Source organism: Lepisma saccharinum, chromosome 3 (genome assembly GCF_977018435.1).
Source record: "Lepisma saccharinum chromosome 3, izLepSacc3.1, whole genome shotgun sequence".
Classification (NCBI taxonomy): domain Eukaryota; kingdom Metazoa; phylum Arthropoda; class Insecta; order Zygentoma; family Lepismatidae; genus Lepisma; species Lepisma saccharinum.
In genome coordinates, this window is record NC_139231.1 from 57,154,021 (window position 1) to 57,173,337 (window position 19,317).

The 19,317-nt window shown below is 38.0% G+C and overlaps 1 protein-coding gene across 2 annotated transcripts in view; it reads left to right on the forward strand.

Annotated features, from left to right (window-relative positions):
* LOC145985063 (uncharacterized) overlaps positions 1–19,317 on the forward strand; it is a 224,514-nt gene that overhangs the window by 39,357 nt on the left and 165,840 nt on the right. For both annotated transcript variants that reach the window (XM_083118618.1, XM_083118619.1), the window contains 3 exons: positions 1,137–1,203; positions 6,603–6,662; positions 18,633–18,737. In XM_083118618.1, coding sequence (XP_082974744.1) covers positions 1,173–1,203; positions 6,603–6,662; positions 18,633–18,737 — 196 coding nt within the window. In that variant the 5' untranslated portion in view covers positions 1,137–1,172. The remainder of the gene's footprint in view (positions 1–1,136; positions 1,204–6,602; positions 6,663–18,632; positions 18,738–19,317) is intronic.

The following is a 19,317-nucleotide window of genomic DNA, read 5'->3' on the forward strand; positions in this document are numbered from 1 at the left end:
AACATCGCGAAAAGATAATGTCACACCTGAAACCAAAGTCATTCGTGCCCATAACCAGAGGTATGTTGTACCCGAAACTGCCAAAAAATATACAAAAACCAAACAAATGTGAACAAAAATGATGTGAATAGTTTAGTTTTTAAATATATTTAGAACAAATACAAGCATGACATTTTGAGGTTAGAATATTTGAAGTTCTTAAAACATATCGATGTTTCCGGTTTTGGGTGTGCCATGAGTACAGTTTGCAACTACATATATGATAATAACGTAAATATTTTCCTTTTTTACTAAAACAAACAGAAATTATGTTGGAAAGTAATTTGTTTACTTGTTGTTGCAGGTTTCTTATTATCACTTTCATTGACAGCTGGAAAATGTTGCCAGATGTAATGTGTGACATTTTGCAAGCATGTAAAGTTGCCACACTTACAAGTATGATTTTTTGAGAAAAAGAATAAATAAATACATGCTTCTTATTTAGTTTAGAAAGTATGAATTGTGTGGATAATGAAATCGTAAAATGAAATGGAATATTATTCATTAAATTTTTGATGGCTCAGGCTCACTTTACATGGAATGGCAATGTGCACAGATCACTGAACACTTTAGCCCAATTTTCCTACAGCTACAAGGCCTGTTGTGAAACCTTGAAGGCGTTTACAGAATGTAATGCGAAGAAGCTCTGGCGGTGCAGCTTCTTTGTCTGTTATACTTTCAGAGAGTGGTTCAAAGAGGATCGTAAAGAGGTTTTTTGGTTTTTCACATCCCTACCTCATCAGCTACAACGGGTATGGGACAAGTTTGTAATCTGAATAGGTCTTGTGATTTTTTAGTAAAATATTATTTTAGATAAAAACTCTGGATCAACTGGATACAATACATCTCTGATTTTCAGAAGTGACTGATCTAGTGATTATCTCTCCAGTTACTATTCTGCTCACAGCATATTATGTGCCCGTTCTAGAAAAATGAAAAGGATCCATTTTTTTCTCTATGTGCTGTGTTAGTTTGTTGGTATTGTACAGCATGTTTCTGTACACATATTTTTTATGTAGTATTGTAAGAGAAAATATTTGAATCATGCAGAAGGTGTTTGTCAGATTTGTTAATTCATTATAACATTCTCATTTCAGTATTGTTGGTGATTGGAAATTCTTGGAGTTAAGACAATGGGAGGTGCCCAGAGTACTCAGGATCCAGGTAAGAGTGCTTTTCTATTTGCTTACTGTACATCATTTTACTGCCAATATGAATACTTGATTTTTGTAGCAGTTTAAGTTTGCAGGCTAGTTAAAAGCTCTTTTAAGTAATACACTACAAACTTACCAGAAGTTAATAAAAAAATCACAGAAATTATAATGGAAAGGTATTGTTTTTATTACCTTATTATTTTTTTTTGGCAGAAATGAATGTCAGAATAGGCTGACAACAGAAAATACTCAGGAAGGAATTTGCTCCATGATTACATTATTTAACTATTATTCACTATAATGTCAGTTGCACATATCCACAAATTTCTTATTTTATGACATAAATAGCTGATTGGCCGGCGTTGCCTGGGAATTTATTTATCCCAATCTTCTATTAGACAGGAATATAAATGAATTCTAACTATAGTGTAAAATGAACTTGGAGTTGAACTGCATTGGGGGTGTCACTATTCATCTCAGTGGCCCCGAAAACTATTGATTCCATACTAATATTGGTCGTTTTACATGTCACCCCCTTCCCACCCCCACCCCCACCCCTAGGGATGCCAGGGGTGTCTTGTAGTTGAATGGCATTGGGAGTGTCACTATTCATCTTAGTGACCCTGAAAATTATGGATTGCACACTAATATCGGTCGTTTTACATGTCACCCCCTCCCCACCCCACCCCTAGGGGTGCCAGGGGTGTCTTGGAGTTGAACGGCATTGGGAGAGTCACTATTCATCTTAGCGACCCATAAAACTATGGATTCCACACTAATATCGGTCGTTTTCAATTATTTTTACGTCACCCCCTTCCCACCCCCACTCCTAGGGGTGCCAGGGGTGTCTTACCCCCACAGTATTTCTTTCCAGATTGTAAGTCATATGTGTACCAAGTTTGGTCATTGTAAATGTCACCAATTAGCTAAGAGACTCCGAAAACTATGGATTTGACACTAATCGAGGTCATTTTTGAAATTTTATTTTTCACCCCCTCTCACCCCCATGCTGATAGGTGATGAACTTGGAGTTGAACTTTCATTTGGGGTGTCACTATTCATTTTAGCGACCCCGAAAACTATGGATTCCACACTAATATTGGTCATTTTCGATTATTTTTACATGTCACCCCCTTCCCACCCCCCACCCCTAGGAGTGCCAGGGGTGTCTTACACCCACATTATTTCTTTCCAGATTGTAAGTCATATGTGTACCAAGTTTGGTCATCGTGAATGTCACCAATTAGCTTAGAGACTCCTAAAACTATGGATTCGACACTAATCTATAGTTCAAATCACAAACCCTGACACCTTCTGTAAACAAAACCACCTGCATGCAGAAAGCATTGCAAACTCATAGAAGTAAAATAATCCACACGAAAATCCAGCGTTGTTACAGGATTCATTACGTAAGGTAAAACAATGGCAAATTTGTAGTATGGGATACGCTGCCGCAAATGACGTCTCACTTTAAACCCAATGTTCTTTCTTTTTTTACTTATTGCTTCACCTTTATGGTTAACTCTTTGCACCAATAATCATTTCCCATAAATTTGGCTTCTTTCTTTGAATATATTTTACTTGCATTTTTTAGACAAAATGATATAACATGGTAATGTATATTTCTAAGGTTTGATATAGATAGGAGTGTATTTGAAATTTGTTTGTACATTTTATGTAAATTGTATCTTATGTAAATAAAATATATAATGGGCATAAACAGCCATATGCATTGCTGTAAGTCCAATAAATATATTGATGATGATCAAAACAAGACAAAAAGTTCATAAATTTATTGCGGTTGGAAACTTTGACAAGCATCCTAATAACGATTTTTGTACCACCAAATATAGTGCACTTCGTAAAATAACTTGGTGACATGGCAAGGCAAGATAAGTGTGAACATTTTGTAATAATATAACTTTCAATGAGCTTAGAGATTTGTGTACATAATGATATTTTATAACATTGGTTATTTTCTAAAAATAATCATGGGTAAATTTCTCGTATCGGACAAATGGCTGGTAATTTGCTAGTTCATTTAATTTGAATATTTGTACTTACGTATTCTGCATTCAGAAATATTGCTGAAGGTGTCATTTCGCTTATTTCACGGAAATAAGCTCTATTTGCGACATATTGAGTAAGTTTTCTTCGTTTCTTTTTGCCTTCGGTAACATGCAAAATGGCGGTCACAGTTTCACTACCGTACTCGGCATACAGTGTTTCCACCCCACTGCACCCAAAAATAGCCCCACAAACCATTGATGCATAGACCCACGAACCATTCGTACATAGCCCCACAAACCATTTCCGGTAAGGTTAGGTTAGGTAGGGTCACGTATAGGTTACAATAGTTAAAAATTGGTTTCGAAAAAATATACGTAGCCCCACACACCATTCTCGCATAGCCCCATGAACCATTGACACATAGCCCCATGAACCATTGGCACATAGCCCCACGAACCATTGGCACATAGCCCCACAAACCATTTGCGAAAACGTACCTTCTTCAGTTACAAAAACACGTGTTTGGAAACACTGACAGGGATTACGTCATCACACACAGGCTACATCCACCTGGAAGTAAATGGATGCAAGAGCTTTTGTGCATCAGTCACACATTTATATCGAAAAATAGATGATTTACCGGCAAAATTCAATGAACGATGCAAGAAAACACTTCTCCGAACTTCCACAAGTATAAAGAAACTGCATTCGGTAAGTAATCTCTCCTGTAAATTTGAAGAAACCTGTTTGTCCGATACGAGAAATTTACCTAATCATGTGAACAGCAAGGAAGTAGTGCAACTTAGTAATATTGCCTGACTTAGCCTTAGAAAAATAACATGCCGAGTTGTATGTGTGAGGGAAAGTCTCCGTTTACTCCGAGCTTGTTTTCAGAACACCAGCAAGGACAGCCTTTGAAAAGGGGTGAGAAACAGATTCTACTCAATATTTATGTAACGTTCTGTCAGTAGTATCCTGAGAAACCAGTAAATGAAGTGGTTAAGTTGGTATCCCAGTGCAGTGGTGTGTCAGTGTCTGCAGTTTTAAGGGTTATGAAAGAGAGAATGACCGGGAGAGTAACAATGTACGCGGCTGCATATTCGTCTGATGTTTTGAGAACGGGTTCTCACATTCACAGGCTCTTATATAAAATGAATAGGTGCGGCGAACTATAAGTGTAACAGCAGATGATTGCGGTCATGGATCAGCTGACGTGGAGTGATACATCGAATCGGTGAGACCGTTTGTTTACAGAAGGTCTCAGGGATGGTGATTTAGACCTTAGGTCATTTTTGACATTTAGGTGATGAACTTGGAGTTGAACAGCATTTGGAGTGTTACAATTCATCTTAGTGACTCCGAAAACTATGGATTCCACACTAATATCGATCCTTTTTTATTATTTTTACAGGTCACCCATTCCAACCCCACCCCTAGGGGTGCCAGGGGTGTCTTACCCCACAGTATTTCTTTCAAGATTGCAAGTGATATGTGTACCAAGTTTGGTTGAAATTGCTCCAGGCGTTCGAGAGTTATGCCGGAACAAGCACAAACAAACACACCCACACACACACACACATATATATATATATCCATTTATACTGTTATATATATATATATATATATATATATATATATATTAATAAGTAATTTTTTAGATTTTCTAGTCTGATCTGTGTGTGTTGGGGGTTATATTTGTTGGTAATTTTTTTACATGTATGATAATTAGCAGAGCTATAATTGGACAATTAAATGCCATTGGTTACCGGGACTGCTCTATATAATATGTAAGTTCAAAACTAAGTTATGGTTGAATATCTGCTACTGAACAGGAACCACCACTGACTCCAACTAGTAAGTTCTCTGAAATAAATGAAAATGAATTGCTGAAGAGACTTTAAAATATTGCTCACAATTTTGGAGCTTTCTTCACTTTCGAGGGTTATATTGTAGAGGATAGTGGGAAAGGGATGCTGACAGAGCATGATTGTAAGTGGGATTGTTTTGCAGGTCATAAATCCTTTGGCCCTGTATTTATATTTAAAAAAAAAAAGAATGCTAATTTGCATGTACAGGTGGTGAAATTAGTGCCGACTACTAAAGAAAGAAGTAGTACACCCTCACAAAAATTCTCTGGATGCCACTGGATGCTGGTTATTTAACTTACTAGATCACAGTATCCCTGACATCGAAGGTTAATTTTTATATCCATCAAGGATGACTTTTATGTCCCCTCCATAAGTATAATTATTGCTAATAACAGTTGAAAATATCTCCTGAACTAATGGTGGTAAAATGATGATGATAGTTGTCTTTATTTGTGACAGAACTCCTGAGGTTTTACTCTACCCACAAAAGAAAAATAAATCCTATGGATGGTGAGCCTGCAGCTCATGACTAAACATATGGATTAAAATGGTGGCTTTCACAATGTGAAGGAAAGTTCAGTAGTGCTTTTGGTTTGCTGAATTTTAGTCTCTGATTGGAGAGACTTGGCAAGATATAGGTTACCATCTTGATATTTATCTGCCAACCAAAGATGCATATATGGAGATCCACTGAAGCTCGATGAGTTTCCTTAATAGAAAATCAAAATCTCGTTAGTCCAGCATTGCTAGTTTCAGAAAAATACCCCATTTCTTGTTGATAGAATTCTACTACACACTCTGTATAATATTCACGCTGGTAACACAAACATTTCTGTTACATTCATGAAGCAAATACCTTTTCATGCTTACACTAATCAAGGGATGGACAAAGCCACATCATTGCAAGAAAAGTCAGAATTGATGAATTGTTTCTATGCCAAGATTCAAGAAATATTAATTTAATTCTGAAATATTTGTTCCGTAAAAACTAGCTAAAGTTAAGTGGGGGGAGGGATATTGGTAACCAAGATAGGGAATGTTTCAGTTCTGCCTTTACACACCCTACATTTCTTTATAGCATGGTTCAAGACAGTTTGTTTTTGTTTTTTTGTTATTTAGGTCACTATTCCCAGCCCTTCCCTTTAAGTTGATGAAAGGCAAACTGGAAGGCTGAGGAAACATCATTACAGGGAGAATTTTTTTGATTAAATAACTATCTTAGGTGAAGTTATGAATGTTTGAAAGCAAAACTGATTGATATGGTATAATTCTAATTTATAGAAAAACACATTTTAAAATTTGTAATATTCTAAATTACTTTAAAATATTTCAATTTGTATATATCTGGAGAAGTATCAGTCACTATTTGTAATTACATTTGAATTGATACCACTACTATTGGCTAATGTAGATACATTGGTATCATATTCAGCTCAGTAATAATATATTTGTGAAATATTGTAGCATGACAATTTAAGTTAATTGATATATACAGTAATAGTATATTTACATATACATTTTGCCTTTTCAGCACAGATGAATGAAGTAATGAGGAAGGTAGAAGCTTTGGCAAGGAGATCTGGTATCGAAAGTAAGTTAATATTTCCTAACTTATCAAAATATTATAATAATTGCAGAGAAATTTTAATTTTTGAGCATGTTCATATATTGCTGCAGAAATGATAAGATTGAAGTTAGCTCTTGTGAGCTGTCTTTCCAGAATTCACTGGATGGATACTCTGAGCAAATCTCTTTGGCCTTGGATCTCCTGGCTTTAATTTGTCAAAAACAGCCTTTACAAAGCTGTATATCACGCAGAAAAAATCTTTATAATTGTGTTGTTGAATTGTGATTTTATTTATGTTATGTGTATTTTATCATGATTACACTCTTTCATTGTTTTTATTGTGGTGTAAAATTGATTTCTCTCTGTCTAGAATTTTTCAAGTAAATCAATATATAATGGTGTTGATTCATGAAACAAATGCTGCTTCTCAGGGGTTGACTTTCAGTCTTGTAGCCAGAACATGAATGTTCTTTGTGAATATCTCTTTGACATTTCAATCTAATCATTCATCCTTATCATTGTAATTCACGTAAAGAGACAGAAAGACAACATAAATTAAGAAAAGAAAATTGAGACAAATGAATGTGTGCCTTGACACAAGATACACTCTTGCATCTTGCTAGTAAATATATGTTGATCGCTATTTAATATCACTAAGCCATGTGATATTAAATTGTGCATAGAAAGTACACTTGTTTGAGTTTCTGCCCTTCAGCTTCAAAGCATTGAACCCTATAGAGCTAACGGGGAAAATCAAGAACACTGAAGCTAAGCTAGTCAGTTTGATGACGTTACTTTCTTGTTTTAGAGAGAGTTTTATTCACAATTAAAATTGACCAAAACATAAATTTCTTCCTTACAGTATTAGGAATAAAAAGATTTGTTTTCATTTAACGTCCATAGTTACATTCAACACAGCAATTTGCGTGGTGTTCTCCACATATTGCTTTGGAACAATGGCTGCAAAACACTTACGTCGTCCTCCTTTTCTTGCTTGAACAGAAGGTAAAGATCTTGCATTTCCTTGTTCCCTGGGCCTGTTTCATCTCTAGGCAATATTTCTACCATGGACAAACGTTGCAGATGTAAGTTGTGGTCCAAGATTGTTCGTTTTGTTCATTACAGGATTGCACTTCAGAGCTGCAATCTGAAGAATTGTGAGTTTCATTGTTTCACTATGAATATAAAACTTTAGATCAAAATTGTAGTCATTGTCTTCTGTCAACACAGAATCATAAATTTCTATGTCTCTTCAGTTTCAATAATGCCAGTTTGCACCAATGTCGATTTACTCATGAGTAACAGTAAGCTCACAGTTCAGCCATGAATCGGCTGAATCTGCTCTCGCAGCAACGGAAATGACTGATAAGTTGGGAGTTAAAGGAGGGTCAACTTTTTGCCCTTTGAAATTGGCGAGTAAAAGCAAAGTTAACCCACATGCATTGCATAACTAGCTGCCATCTGCAACAGTAATGTATCACTTCAGAATTTCAAATCTAAATAAATGTTAAACAGGAAGTAATAGACTCAAATTATGCACATAAAATGTGAGAGATATGTAGTCTGTTATTAAATACATACTTTGGTAGTTGTTTATTGTGCACATTCTGCAGTACAGAGTTTGTAAAATTGCATATGTAATACAAACATAAACATTCACCCAGAAACCCGACAAAGTGGAACACTATAGTATGAACATATGTTTTTTTTTTTTTTTTTTGTTATTACAAGAGGTGTTTGATAATAAGGTAAGTCTCCCTAAGTTCGCCACCTTAAGCAAATTTGTTTTAAAAATCACGAAGAAATATTTTTTTTCAAAATATAAAAAATACTTTTGCAATGATAATGTTCAATAGAACAACATATAAATTTGTGAGAAGAAAAGCGGTCCTCTTTCTCGAACAATGACCAAGAGAAGGAGGGGTTGCAACTGGCGAAATTAGGATGCACGTGTTCTTCAACTTCGCCACTTGTGTACAAGCGGTAAACTCAATTAATATTTCAATAACAGTAGAGAGTGGATGGAATTTATTTTCATACTAAACAAAGGCAATATTAATTATACAATATTCATGCATAAAATCAGTACAGATTGTAAGAAGCACAATTTTAGTCCAAGACAATTTCACTTCACAGTGAGAATGAAGTATCAATTTGAGCACTCTGGACAAACGAAAATACATTTATCATTTTTCGTTAATCCCACACATTCTTCGTGAACGTAACGATGACATAAACTGCAGCATCTCATATCTAGGACACGATCTTCTTTGCAAAGGAAACAATACCAGCTGTCTGTAGATTTGCCTGCTCCAGGATTCTTTTTTCGATGAGGACGGGTTGTGTTTTTAGGTCTTACAGTGTTCGGGATTGTTGTGGCTTTTGGGTAACAAAGTGGTTGGAACATGAATTTGTATGCAAAACTAATGAATTCTAAGTCTTACTCTATTTAAAAAAAAACAAGTTTCATTGTCATAACATCAGTTCTTAAGTTTGCCATGATGAACGATACAGTGGCAAACTTAAGAAGACGTGCAGCTTTTATTAAACACGTCAGAAACTATGACATAACAATTATAGATTTAAATTTAACAATACCCCTAAAAAGTACGCAACGTAGGCTTTGAAGTGATATATTACACTATCTAAATGCAATAGTTATTCTGTTGTATTAGCCTTGTTGTGCCCTCATTGAAGCATGTGTTTAATAAAATAGAGAGAGACATGCAGTGTTTTTGAGGACAATAGAAGTGATTTCACCAGGACCATTTGCATGATTTTCAGCCATTGAAGATAGGATATATTGCACTTCTGGAGACATGGAGAGAGATGTTAGAGAGTGACAACAAAATGTAGTGAGGTTGGGAAGAGATGAAGCTGGTGTATTTGAGGTTGCATTTTTGGAGAAAAAGAGTTAAAAGTATTAGCTCTGTCAGGGCCGTCTGGGGTACTAAGTCATGTTTTACTTTGAAAGATATTCAAGAATTTTGTCTCCTTGAGTTAATGAGTGTCCAAAAACATTTGGGATTTTATTTGATGTTGTTTGTGATAGTGCCGATGTATTCATTATATTTAATTTTCTGCAGTTGTTTAGAGTAAATCGGTGAAAGTTTTCCATGCATTTTCAATTCGGAAATTTTTTCCAGAGATCCCAAGCCTTCTTTCGGTTTCAAAGGGCAAGTAAGAGTTCAGTGTCAAACCAAGGAATCTGCACGATTTAGTTGTTTTGCTGGCACATTGTCCTTTATCAATGCATGAATCACATCAGTCAGCACGTCACATGCTTCGTCCACACTTCCACTTTCCAGGATTGTCTAGGGAATGGAATCCAGTGTCATAAGGATGTGCCCCAGGGTGCTTTGTGCCAAACAGGGTATTGACATTTGGGGGTGGGAGGTCGTCGACTCCTCAGGTTGTCCGGGAGCCAGAATACAGCATGCAATGATCTGTGGTTCAAGGGGATGAGGTTTCTCGAAGGAGTGATGTACACTGAAGGGAGTGAGGAGAATATGTAGTCGAGGTTGCTGCCTTTTCAGGTATTGTACATATTGTGCTGTTGATGAAGTCCGAGGCCATGTATGAAGTGATCCATGAAGTACATCTTGTTCTTGTCTTTTGCAAAGTCATGCATGAAGTCTGTTCATGTAATTGAGAGATTGACGTCTCCAAAAAGAATTACAACCCCCATAGAGGATACCAACAGCACAGAATCGTAACAAGCTTCCAGGACTGCTGAGGACAAGTTGTGTGTGGTCTGTAAAAACAACCAATAAATAGTTTGCTTTTTTTTGTCAAGAAGCACCTCCACCCACAGAATTTCAGTCACGATCCAGGTCACTTCACACTACACTTTTCGATTTGTTATTTACCCAAAGCATCACTCCCCTGTAAATAGTCCTGTAAAAGTTTATTAATTTTGGTAGCCCCTGCCACCATCCACTTGGGAACTTGTTGCTTCATTGATGGGCTGGCTTCCAGTTCATGTCATTTGCTACAAATGCTTGGTTCCAGTTGCTGCAGTAGCAGGAGCCAAATGTGATGCACCTGACCTAAACTTATATTTAATAGAATCATTTCAATTTTTATTCAATTTTTTACCCAGTTGGTAAAGGAATTAATTTGCTACTGTGTAAATATCTAATATATATTAACCCTTTTGAGACGGATGACGAAATATTCGTCATGCATGGAAATTCCCCAAGGACGGGGCTCATTTTAAGCAAAATGTAACATGTTGGAAAATGTTTTTTTTAAAAAGTTGTAATAACACGATAAATGCCAATGAAGGCTCATTTTTTTCAGAATTTCCAAGGCTTTTGTTCGGTAAGGTAAACATGTCAATGTGTACCCATTTTCGGAAGTAACAGACAGGAATTTCAATTTTTTATTATTTTTTATTTTAATTATTATTTTTTTTTCAAAGTTTGGCTATCTCCTATCCGGTAGCATTCGTCGATCTGGGCAAACCACCACTTCTCGCTGATTGCCCCAAGTTATGTAATGGCAAATACATAGTATCAAAACGATAATACAAATAGTATTTTTTTAAAAAAAAAAGAAGAAGAAGAAAACTCGAGGTCAAGGAGAATGTTTATCACTACTGACTGGAAACTCCATCAGAAATTTGCCTATCGATGTGGACAAACCGCCACTGGTAGCTGATTGTCCCACGTTATATAAAGGCGAATACGTAGTATCAAAATGATAATACAAATAGTATATTTAAAAAAAAGAAAAAGAAAAACTCAAAATCAAGGAGAATTTTCACCACAACTGGCCGCAGTGACGTCAACAGAAATGCGCCCATCGATCAGGGCAAACCGCCACTATACGGTGATTGTCCCAAGTTATATAAAGGTGAAAACGATAGTACAAATAGTAAATTTTATTTAAAAAAAAAAAGAAATTACTCAAAATCAAGCCCATTGGCTAGCGCTCATCGATCAGGGCAAACCACCACTAGTTGCAGATTGCCCCAAGTTATATAAAGGTGAAAACGGCAGCACAAAAATTAGCCTGGCGATGCAAGAATGACATCAGAGTCTACTCGGCGATGACGGCAGATGTGAGGTAAAAGTTTGAAGAATAAACCAAAAAGGACTCCATGTGTTTTTTAAATTCGGTATCCTGTTTATTAAACTTTTATTACCAAAACATTTGTTTGACGACATATTCGTCATCCGTCCTTGAGTTACTTCTGACATCTATAGGCCCCACCCCGAAAGGGTTAAATATAAATCTAGAAAGAATAGAAAGGATATATATATATATACATATATTTTGATGCATAACAAGGTTTCTAAGGAAGTACATGGGATATAGCAATAAAATGATGTTTAATTAGGTTTTACAGGTTGCGGATAGCCCTCCTTGACTCGGTGAAGAGGTAAGGAAGGCAGACGAGCAAAGCACACTTACCTAATCAAGCAGAGATTCCTCTGGCATCTCTGACTCTGATAACGACCCTGGCATGAAGGAGACAATTACACCGGGTAACAGGCATAGGCTGTCTTCACCTGGACGGTGGCGCACGTCGACCGCATGACCATGATTATATTTGAACACTCCTGATGTTTCCTAAAAGTCCGGTGTACTTATCTGATTCACCATGTGCCGTGTTTCTGTTGAGCTTGCAAGCTACGGTGTCACTACTTCCCTCATTCGATCAGGAAGAGCAACCTGGTAGTTGCAAGCTGGATTCTGTCTAGCCAGAGGAATTTTGTTATTGTCGCCGCCTTGATTGGGTCAGTGTGCTCTTGTAAAACTTGTTTTTTTCCTTTAGCTTTTGATGCTTGTTCGCCTTTCCATAACATTCCCCTGATTTAGCTGTATCTTACTTTGCTGGTTACTTACTTATTCTTTCTTCTTTTTTTCTTTTGTATCTTTTTGTTTTGAAGGAGTGATACCCACGATGTTTTATTTAAAATAGCATATGTACATGATGTGTTGTCAGGGCAGCGGCTGCTGCTTGGTAGCAGTCTTCATTTCGGTCATCCTGGTGCATCTTATCTGGGGTGTTCTTTTTGTGGGTTGTCCTGATGTAGCCACTGTGGGCTTGTTCTGAAAGTCTCCCTGGAATGGCTCTAGTATGGGATGACCTGGTGTAGTCTCTCTGGAATGACCCTGGTATGAGTTATCCTGGAAGCCTCCCTGGAATGACCCTGGTATGAGTTATCCTGGAAGCCTCCCTGGAATGGCCCTGGTATGAGATGGCCTAGTTTAGTCTCTCTGGAATGGTTATCCTAGTAGCCTCCCTGGGGTAGCCCTGGTATGAGATAACCTGGTGTAGTCTCTCTGGGATGACCTTTCTGCTCATCCGGGGGTGGCTGGCTTGTCGTCCTGCTGGTCCTTTTGGAGTAGTTTCTCTTGTAGCCTTGGGTCGTTCTTTTGAAGTAGCTTCTGTGGTAGCCCTGGATGGTCTTCTACTGGTAGAGGTGGGTCAAAGTTTCGGGAAAGTTGATTATTTTACTTCTTTTGGTGTCATGTGTTCAGTGGACCAGGTGTCCATGTGTGTTCACCTGGGGGGGTTTATGGGAGAAGGTTCTTACATTTTGGTAGAGGATGTGATGAATTGAGCAGTTGAGGTCGGGTGGGGGGGGGAGGGAACAAGTGGAGTTACAGCTTGTACAGATTTTATGACAGATTTAAGCTACTGAGTGTTTATTTGGAAAATGATGGAATCATGGAAGGAAGAGTATTGTGGGGGAGAGGGTCGTTGTCCAAAAAAAATGGGAGGGAGGAGGTTACTAGGCAAGCAGTTCATGACTATTTGTTTGCACAATGCATATTTATTTACATGTTCATGACCTATATTTGTGTCATTATATCTTAGTGTCAATTTCAGGAGCATAGTGATGGCTTATTAGCTGACTTCGCTTGTTTATGCAGTTCGTCTGACATGACTTTTTTCTTTTCAGTACGCATGTATTTTTTTTCCAGCTAGCACCTTCCTTTTATGGGTGCGTGGAAAGTGCAGTTCAGCTTGTGTCATAGCTTTGTTCTAGTATATCTTCTTTCTTTTTTTCCATCGTTTCCGATGAAGGGGGAGGGGTTAATGCGACAACGCTGCTTGGGTACAAAGTTGAAGTTTGTGGATAGTAGACATCTTACACAAATGAGTAGTTAATGGATCTTGTGCCTAAGTTTTAGAAATGGAATTGGAAAGTTAGTGCAGTAGGGGAGAAGAGGGGGAAGGAGGGTATGTTTGTGTTATAGGTTGATCGAAAAGGTAGAAAGGGGTTGTAATGACGTAGAAACTGTAGCAATCCATAGGATTATTCTTTATTTTATTTTAACTTTCTCTAGAAGCTTCAATTCACCAAGGTTCATTCAGTTGTTTACTCTAACTGTCCACTCCTCTCAGGTATTTGAATTATGCACAGTCGAGTGTTAAGCAGACTTCCACTTCCTGATATATTGAGGCTACAAGGTTTACAACAGGTAAACAAATAATAGGAAGTTAAAAACTCACGTATCAGCGTATAGGAAGTCTCCACGGACAGGGGTTTAGAGGAGCGGACAGACTGGCAAGGGACTCACTTTTCGATTTGATTAGAGACAGGCAAGAGTACTTTGGGGAGTAGAGAAGGACAGCAGTCTGCCTGACTTAGGTGAACTACCTACCAAGCCTGGAGAAAGGATAGTTTCATTTTACTCTTCGATATTAACTTCATCATCATTCTTCTAAGTCTAGACAGGTATTTATCCTAATCCTTATCATGTATGATTCGGGTTCGAAGGTTCTAAAATCCTACGAGTGACTATTAGCCATTTCTAGTTGTTAAGATATTTTATTTCAGTTATACCTTTTGCTGCCAAGCATTTAACTTGTCGTTATGACAAATGCTCTCATCATTAATGAGGATGAATGATGATTAGCTACATCACCCATTGGGAGTGGAGGTTCGATCCCATCATTCATTAGAATGATACGTGGTGGAGATGCTGGGCAACGATCCAAGTACCTCTGGCAAGCCAAGCGAGAGCTGTACCATCTGAGCTACATCTGAGCTGCTGAGGAGTGTTAGATGGTAGTGGTATATATGTATACATGCTATTGCTTAGTGGGTGGGGGAAGTTAGAGCTTTGAGGCGATTGAAAATAAGCAGGGTAAGGGTGTAAGGGTGCAGAGCAAAAGCAAAAATTACTGGTGATGAGGGGGATTAATAATATGTAGCAAAGTATCTCAATCATGTTGTCATGCTGGGGGGGGGGGGGGTAGAATTAGTGGGAGGAACTCCATATCTCTACCATGTTCTGTATCACTTGCATTTGCTGATTGAATGAATTAAGGAGAGTGGAAAGTTGTGCAGTGGGGGACATAAAAATTTGAGTAGCATGTACGGTCGGGTACAAAAGCTACAACAAATCCCGCAAATCCACCATGTAATATGACAAGGCTTTAATGAGGTATGAAGGATATCACTTAGGGATCTAGCAATCAAATGATGTTCAATTGGGTTTTACGGATTGTGGATAGTTCTCTTTGACTCAGTGAGGAGATAAGGAAGACAGACGAGCAAAGCACACACACCTAATTGGTAGGGGCATGCATATTTCGTTTTTGACAAAAAAACGAAACTTGAAGAATCACATTGTAGTGTTAATTTTCCATGTTTTTGAATGGTGTGAGATGCATTTTGTGACCATGTTTTGTCACGAAATAATGCGAAATGAACTGCAAAAAGCGAAATTAACTCTTAAACACGAAATTCAGGGTTTATTCACCGACGTGACACCTTCTGAAGTCTGAATTATCCTGAGAGTTATACAATTCCCGGAAAATTTATTAATTCTGCTGTTAATATTGAAGAAGCAAAAATTGACTCCTTTACAGAGAAATAAACTTAATACTCTGATAAGTACATAAATGTGCTATTAGAAATGAAATATTAGTTCTGTGGAATAAGTGTAGTTTTAAAATCAAATTTAGGATTATATTCACAATTTTAAAATCCAATTTTTCACCGCTATAACACCGATATTTTATTTTATTTGCCGCTTTTGAACCCGAAATTGACTCAGTTTTTGTACCGAAATTTTGCTTTTTTATTTACAATAATATGTGCCTCTACTAATTGGGCAGCGATCTCTCTGGCATCTCAAGACTCGGTTGACGACCCTGGCACGAGCGAGACAGTTACCCCAGGTAGCAGGCATAGGCTTTCATCACCTGGACGGTGGCGCACGTCGACCACGCGACCATGATAACGTTTCAACACTCTTGATGTTTCCTAAAAGTCTGAGGTACTTATCTGACTTGCCACGTGCTGTGTTTCTGATGAGCTTGCAAGCTAGGGTGTCACTACTGCATGACATTTTGTTTTGTTGAATCATCGACCCTGCAATGGATTTTTTTATTTCAAGGAACAATAAAAAGTCACTTTGGGCAGGATCCGGAGAATGGGATGAATGCGGCAAGATTTAATAGCCACATTGCCTTGCTTCCACAGCAGCAGCTTGAGATTAGTGAGTGGGTGCATTGGCAGTAAGGAAACGGACTGCGGAACCCAGCGTTTGGACACCTTAGACATGTGGAGTTTGTTGTGAATAATTTTCCTCACCTGCAGTAACAAAGACCAGTTGCATGCATGATCATGTGGGGAGTTACTTTCGGTATTCCAGGATGAGCTCCTCCACTTTATTCACTGTAGCTGCATCGTCCTTGAGTGATGGACTTCTTGGCTTGTCTGTGAGGGACATGGGGCCACTTTGGAAATTCCGCTTCCACCTCACAACAGTGTCGTGTGACGGGCAATCATCACCTCTGACAGCCTTCATTTCATCATGCATTTGCCGGGCAATGTAGCCCTTCAAATGCAGGAACTTAATCATGCTGCAAGCCTCAGTCTTCTTCATCTTGCAGGTTACTGACATCTATAGCCACCTGTCACAAAGGTAAACAACAGACTTCAAACATTTTTACACCATCATGCACGCAAGGACCAGTCATTACACTGGTAAAATTTCATTCATATAGCTCAATAACTTCCAGATGATAATTAAAACTTTACGATACCCCCTGGTATATAAAAGTAACAATTGAATTCCTTAATATATATTTAATAATATACAGCGTGAGCACAAAAACACTCCCTTGTTTCAAGATGTCATAAAATTAATAGTTACTTGAATATTTTGAGAAAAAAGATATCCAAAGGTCAGTTAACTCAAAATATTTTAATATCTTTCTTTTCAGAATAGCTAGTTGTGAATTCGGTAGCTAGAGGGCAGTAACATCGAAAATGGCGTTCACTCCGCAGCAAAGAAGCTGGTGTGTGTTAGAATTTGCCAAAACAAACAGTGTTGTGAGAGAGTAGCGTGCATTTAAACGGAAGTTTAATGTTGATCCACTTACACACAAATCCATTCTACAGTGGCATAAAACATTTGTTGAGAGAGGATGCATTTGTGATCAAAGAAAAGAACATTCTGGCCGACCGTCCATCTCTGAGGAAATTGTGGTGCGTGTGCAAGAAGCCTTTGTACGCAGTCCTAGAAAATCAACACGTCAAGCCAGCAGGCAGTTGCAGGTGCCACAAACTACCGTAAGCAAGATTTTATATGGAAGCGTGTGCATTTTCACCCGTACCGGCTGCAATTGGTTCAAAAGTTATATCCACAAGACAAGGTAAAGCGACGTGAGTTTTGCGAGACTATCCACACTTTAATGGAGGATGATGAAACCTTTCTGACAAAGATCATTTTTAGTGATGAGGCGACCTTCCACTTGAGTGGAAAAGTGAACAGGCATAATGTTAGGATCTGGGGAAGCGAGCATCCGCATGCCACTCTTGATGTGGAACGTGACTCACCCAAGGTGAATGTTTTTTGTGCAGTGTCAGAGCATCGAGTGTACGGTCCGTTCTTCTTTGAGGGGCCAACAATCACAGGTGAAAGCTACTTAACAATGCCACGTGACTGGTTAATACCTCAACTTGCTGCAGAGAGAGGTGACTACATTCTACAACAAGATGGAGCGCCCCCACACTGGCAGCAATCTGTACGCAGCTTTCTGAATGACAACCTCCCACACCGTTGGATAGGACGAGCTGGACCCAATGATCAAAATCTATGCAAGTGCCCCCCCCCCCCCCCAAGATCACCGGACATGTCAGTTTGTGACTTTTTCCTTTGGGGGTTCGTGAAGGACCAGGTCTATGTACCTCCACTACCCACAACCTTGAATCATCTTCAGGAACGCATCAGTACAGTCGTCAACTTCATCACACCGGATACGCTTGAGAAGGTGTGGTTGAAGCTGGATTATCATCTCGATGTTTCCCACGTAACAGGTGGCACGCACATTGAGCATTTGTAATTCCAATGAACACCACGAAAACTTTGAGTTTTTACAACTACTGTGAACATTTCTGTAGAATACTACTTTTGGTATTGAAGTTTTACCCTTTCAAAACCAGGGAGTGTTTTTGTGCTCACGCTGTATATTGAATTATTTATTAATCTATTTATTATATGCAATATGTATGTCATAAATTATTACTATATAGGCTGTATATATATATATCTGTGTGGATGTCCTCCTCCACCAATCTTCAATGACTACGTACCCTGCTGTCATACCCAGCAGCATTTCACAGGGAGAGGGATCAACACATGAAGGTTGAAAAAGAGACTAAAAATAAATAAAAATTAATCTTACTCACATTTGTAGTGGAAGAGATTGGATTGAACGTTTTGTTACTTGAAATGCACCCTTAATCCTGTTTAATGGAGTGAAAGTGGCAAGAGACTTAGCAACTTGGAACTAGTCTTGCTTTGTTACTGTGCACTACACCTCAAGATTTATGACTGATTTTCCTTTAGATGAATAGACGAAGGACATTACAGCCTTCCGAGGAGTTTAAGAAGCTATTCAACTGAGATATTTCTTGAGTTGATCTTTGTTGGGTAAAACCATCACTAATCTATTAATGATAGTTTTTTTATATGTTTGTGTACCATTATTAATTAATATTCTTCTATTACTTGAAGGTACAACAATGAGTGAAATGGTTTCCCAATTCAACAATGTTTTGGAGTCACAAGCTTTGTCATTAAATGCAATATCAAAAGATCGAGATCAGTGGAAGAAAATGTGTAAGTATGAGTATTACACTATCTGCAATCATTCAAATGCATGATTTACACAAGAAGATGCAACATTTTAAATGGCATATACAAATGATTTTCATTTAGAACAGTTCCTTATTTTATTGCACAGGGTGATTCACAGAAAAGTAACACATTTCTTTCCTAACTTATTTCAACAAGAATGTTGCTAAACACAATTTGTTATGCCACAAATGTAAAGTAACTTTGGGAGATTACTACCCTCAGCAAATGCTGAAAATGTCCTATCTGTTGCTCCATGCACAATGCAACATGGCATTCCATGTTACTGGCCAACCCCATAGGAAGAAGTCTGGGATTGTCGAATGTGGAGATCTCAGTGGCTACAGGTTCTTGGAAAATATACGGTTGTCAAAAAAATGTTTCAATGACCTCCATGGATTTGTTTGATGTATGGCATGTGGTGCCGTCTTGTTGAAAATATCCTTGACTCAGCTCTATATTGTCCAGTTGCTCCACAAACTCCATGAAGATGCGTCGGTACACTGCAGTGTTCACAGTCTTTTCGAAAAAAATTGGTCCTACTATTCTCCATGCGGAGATTGCG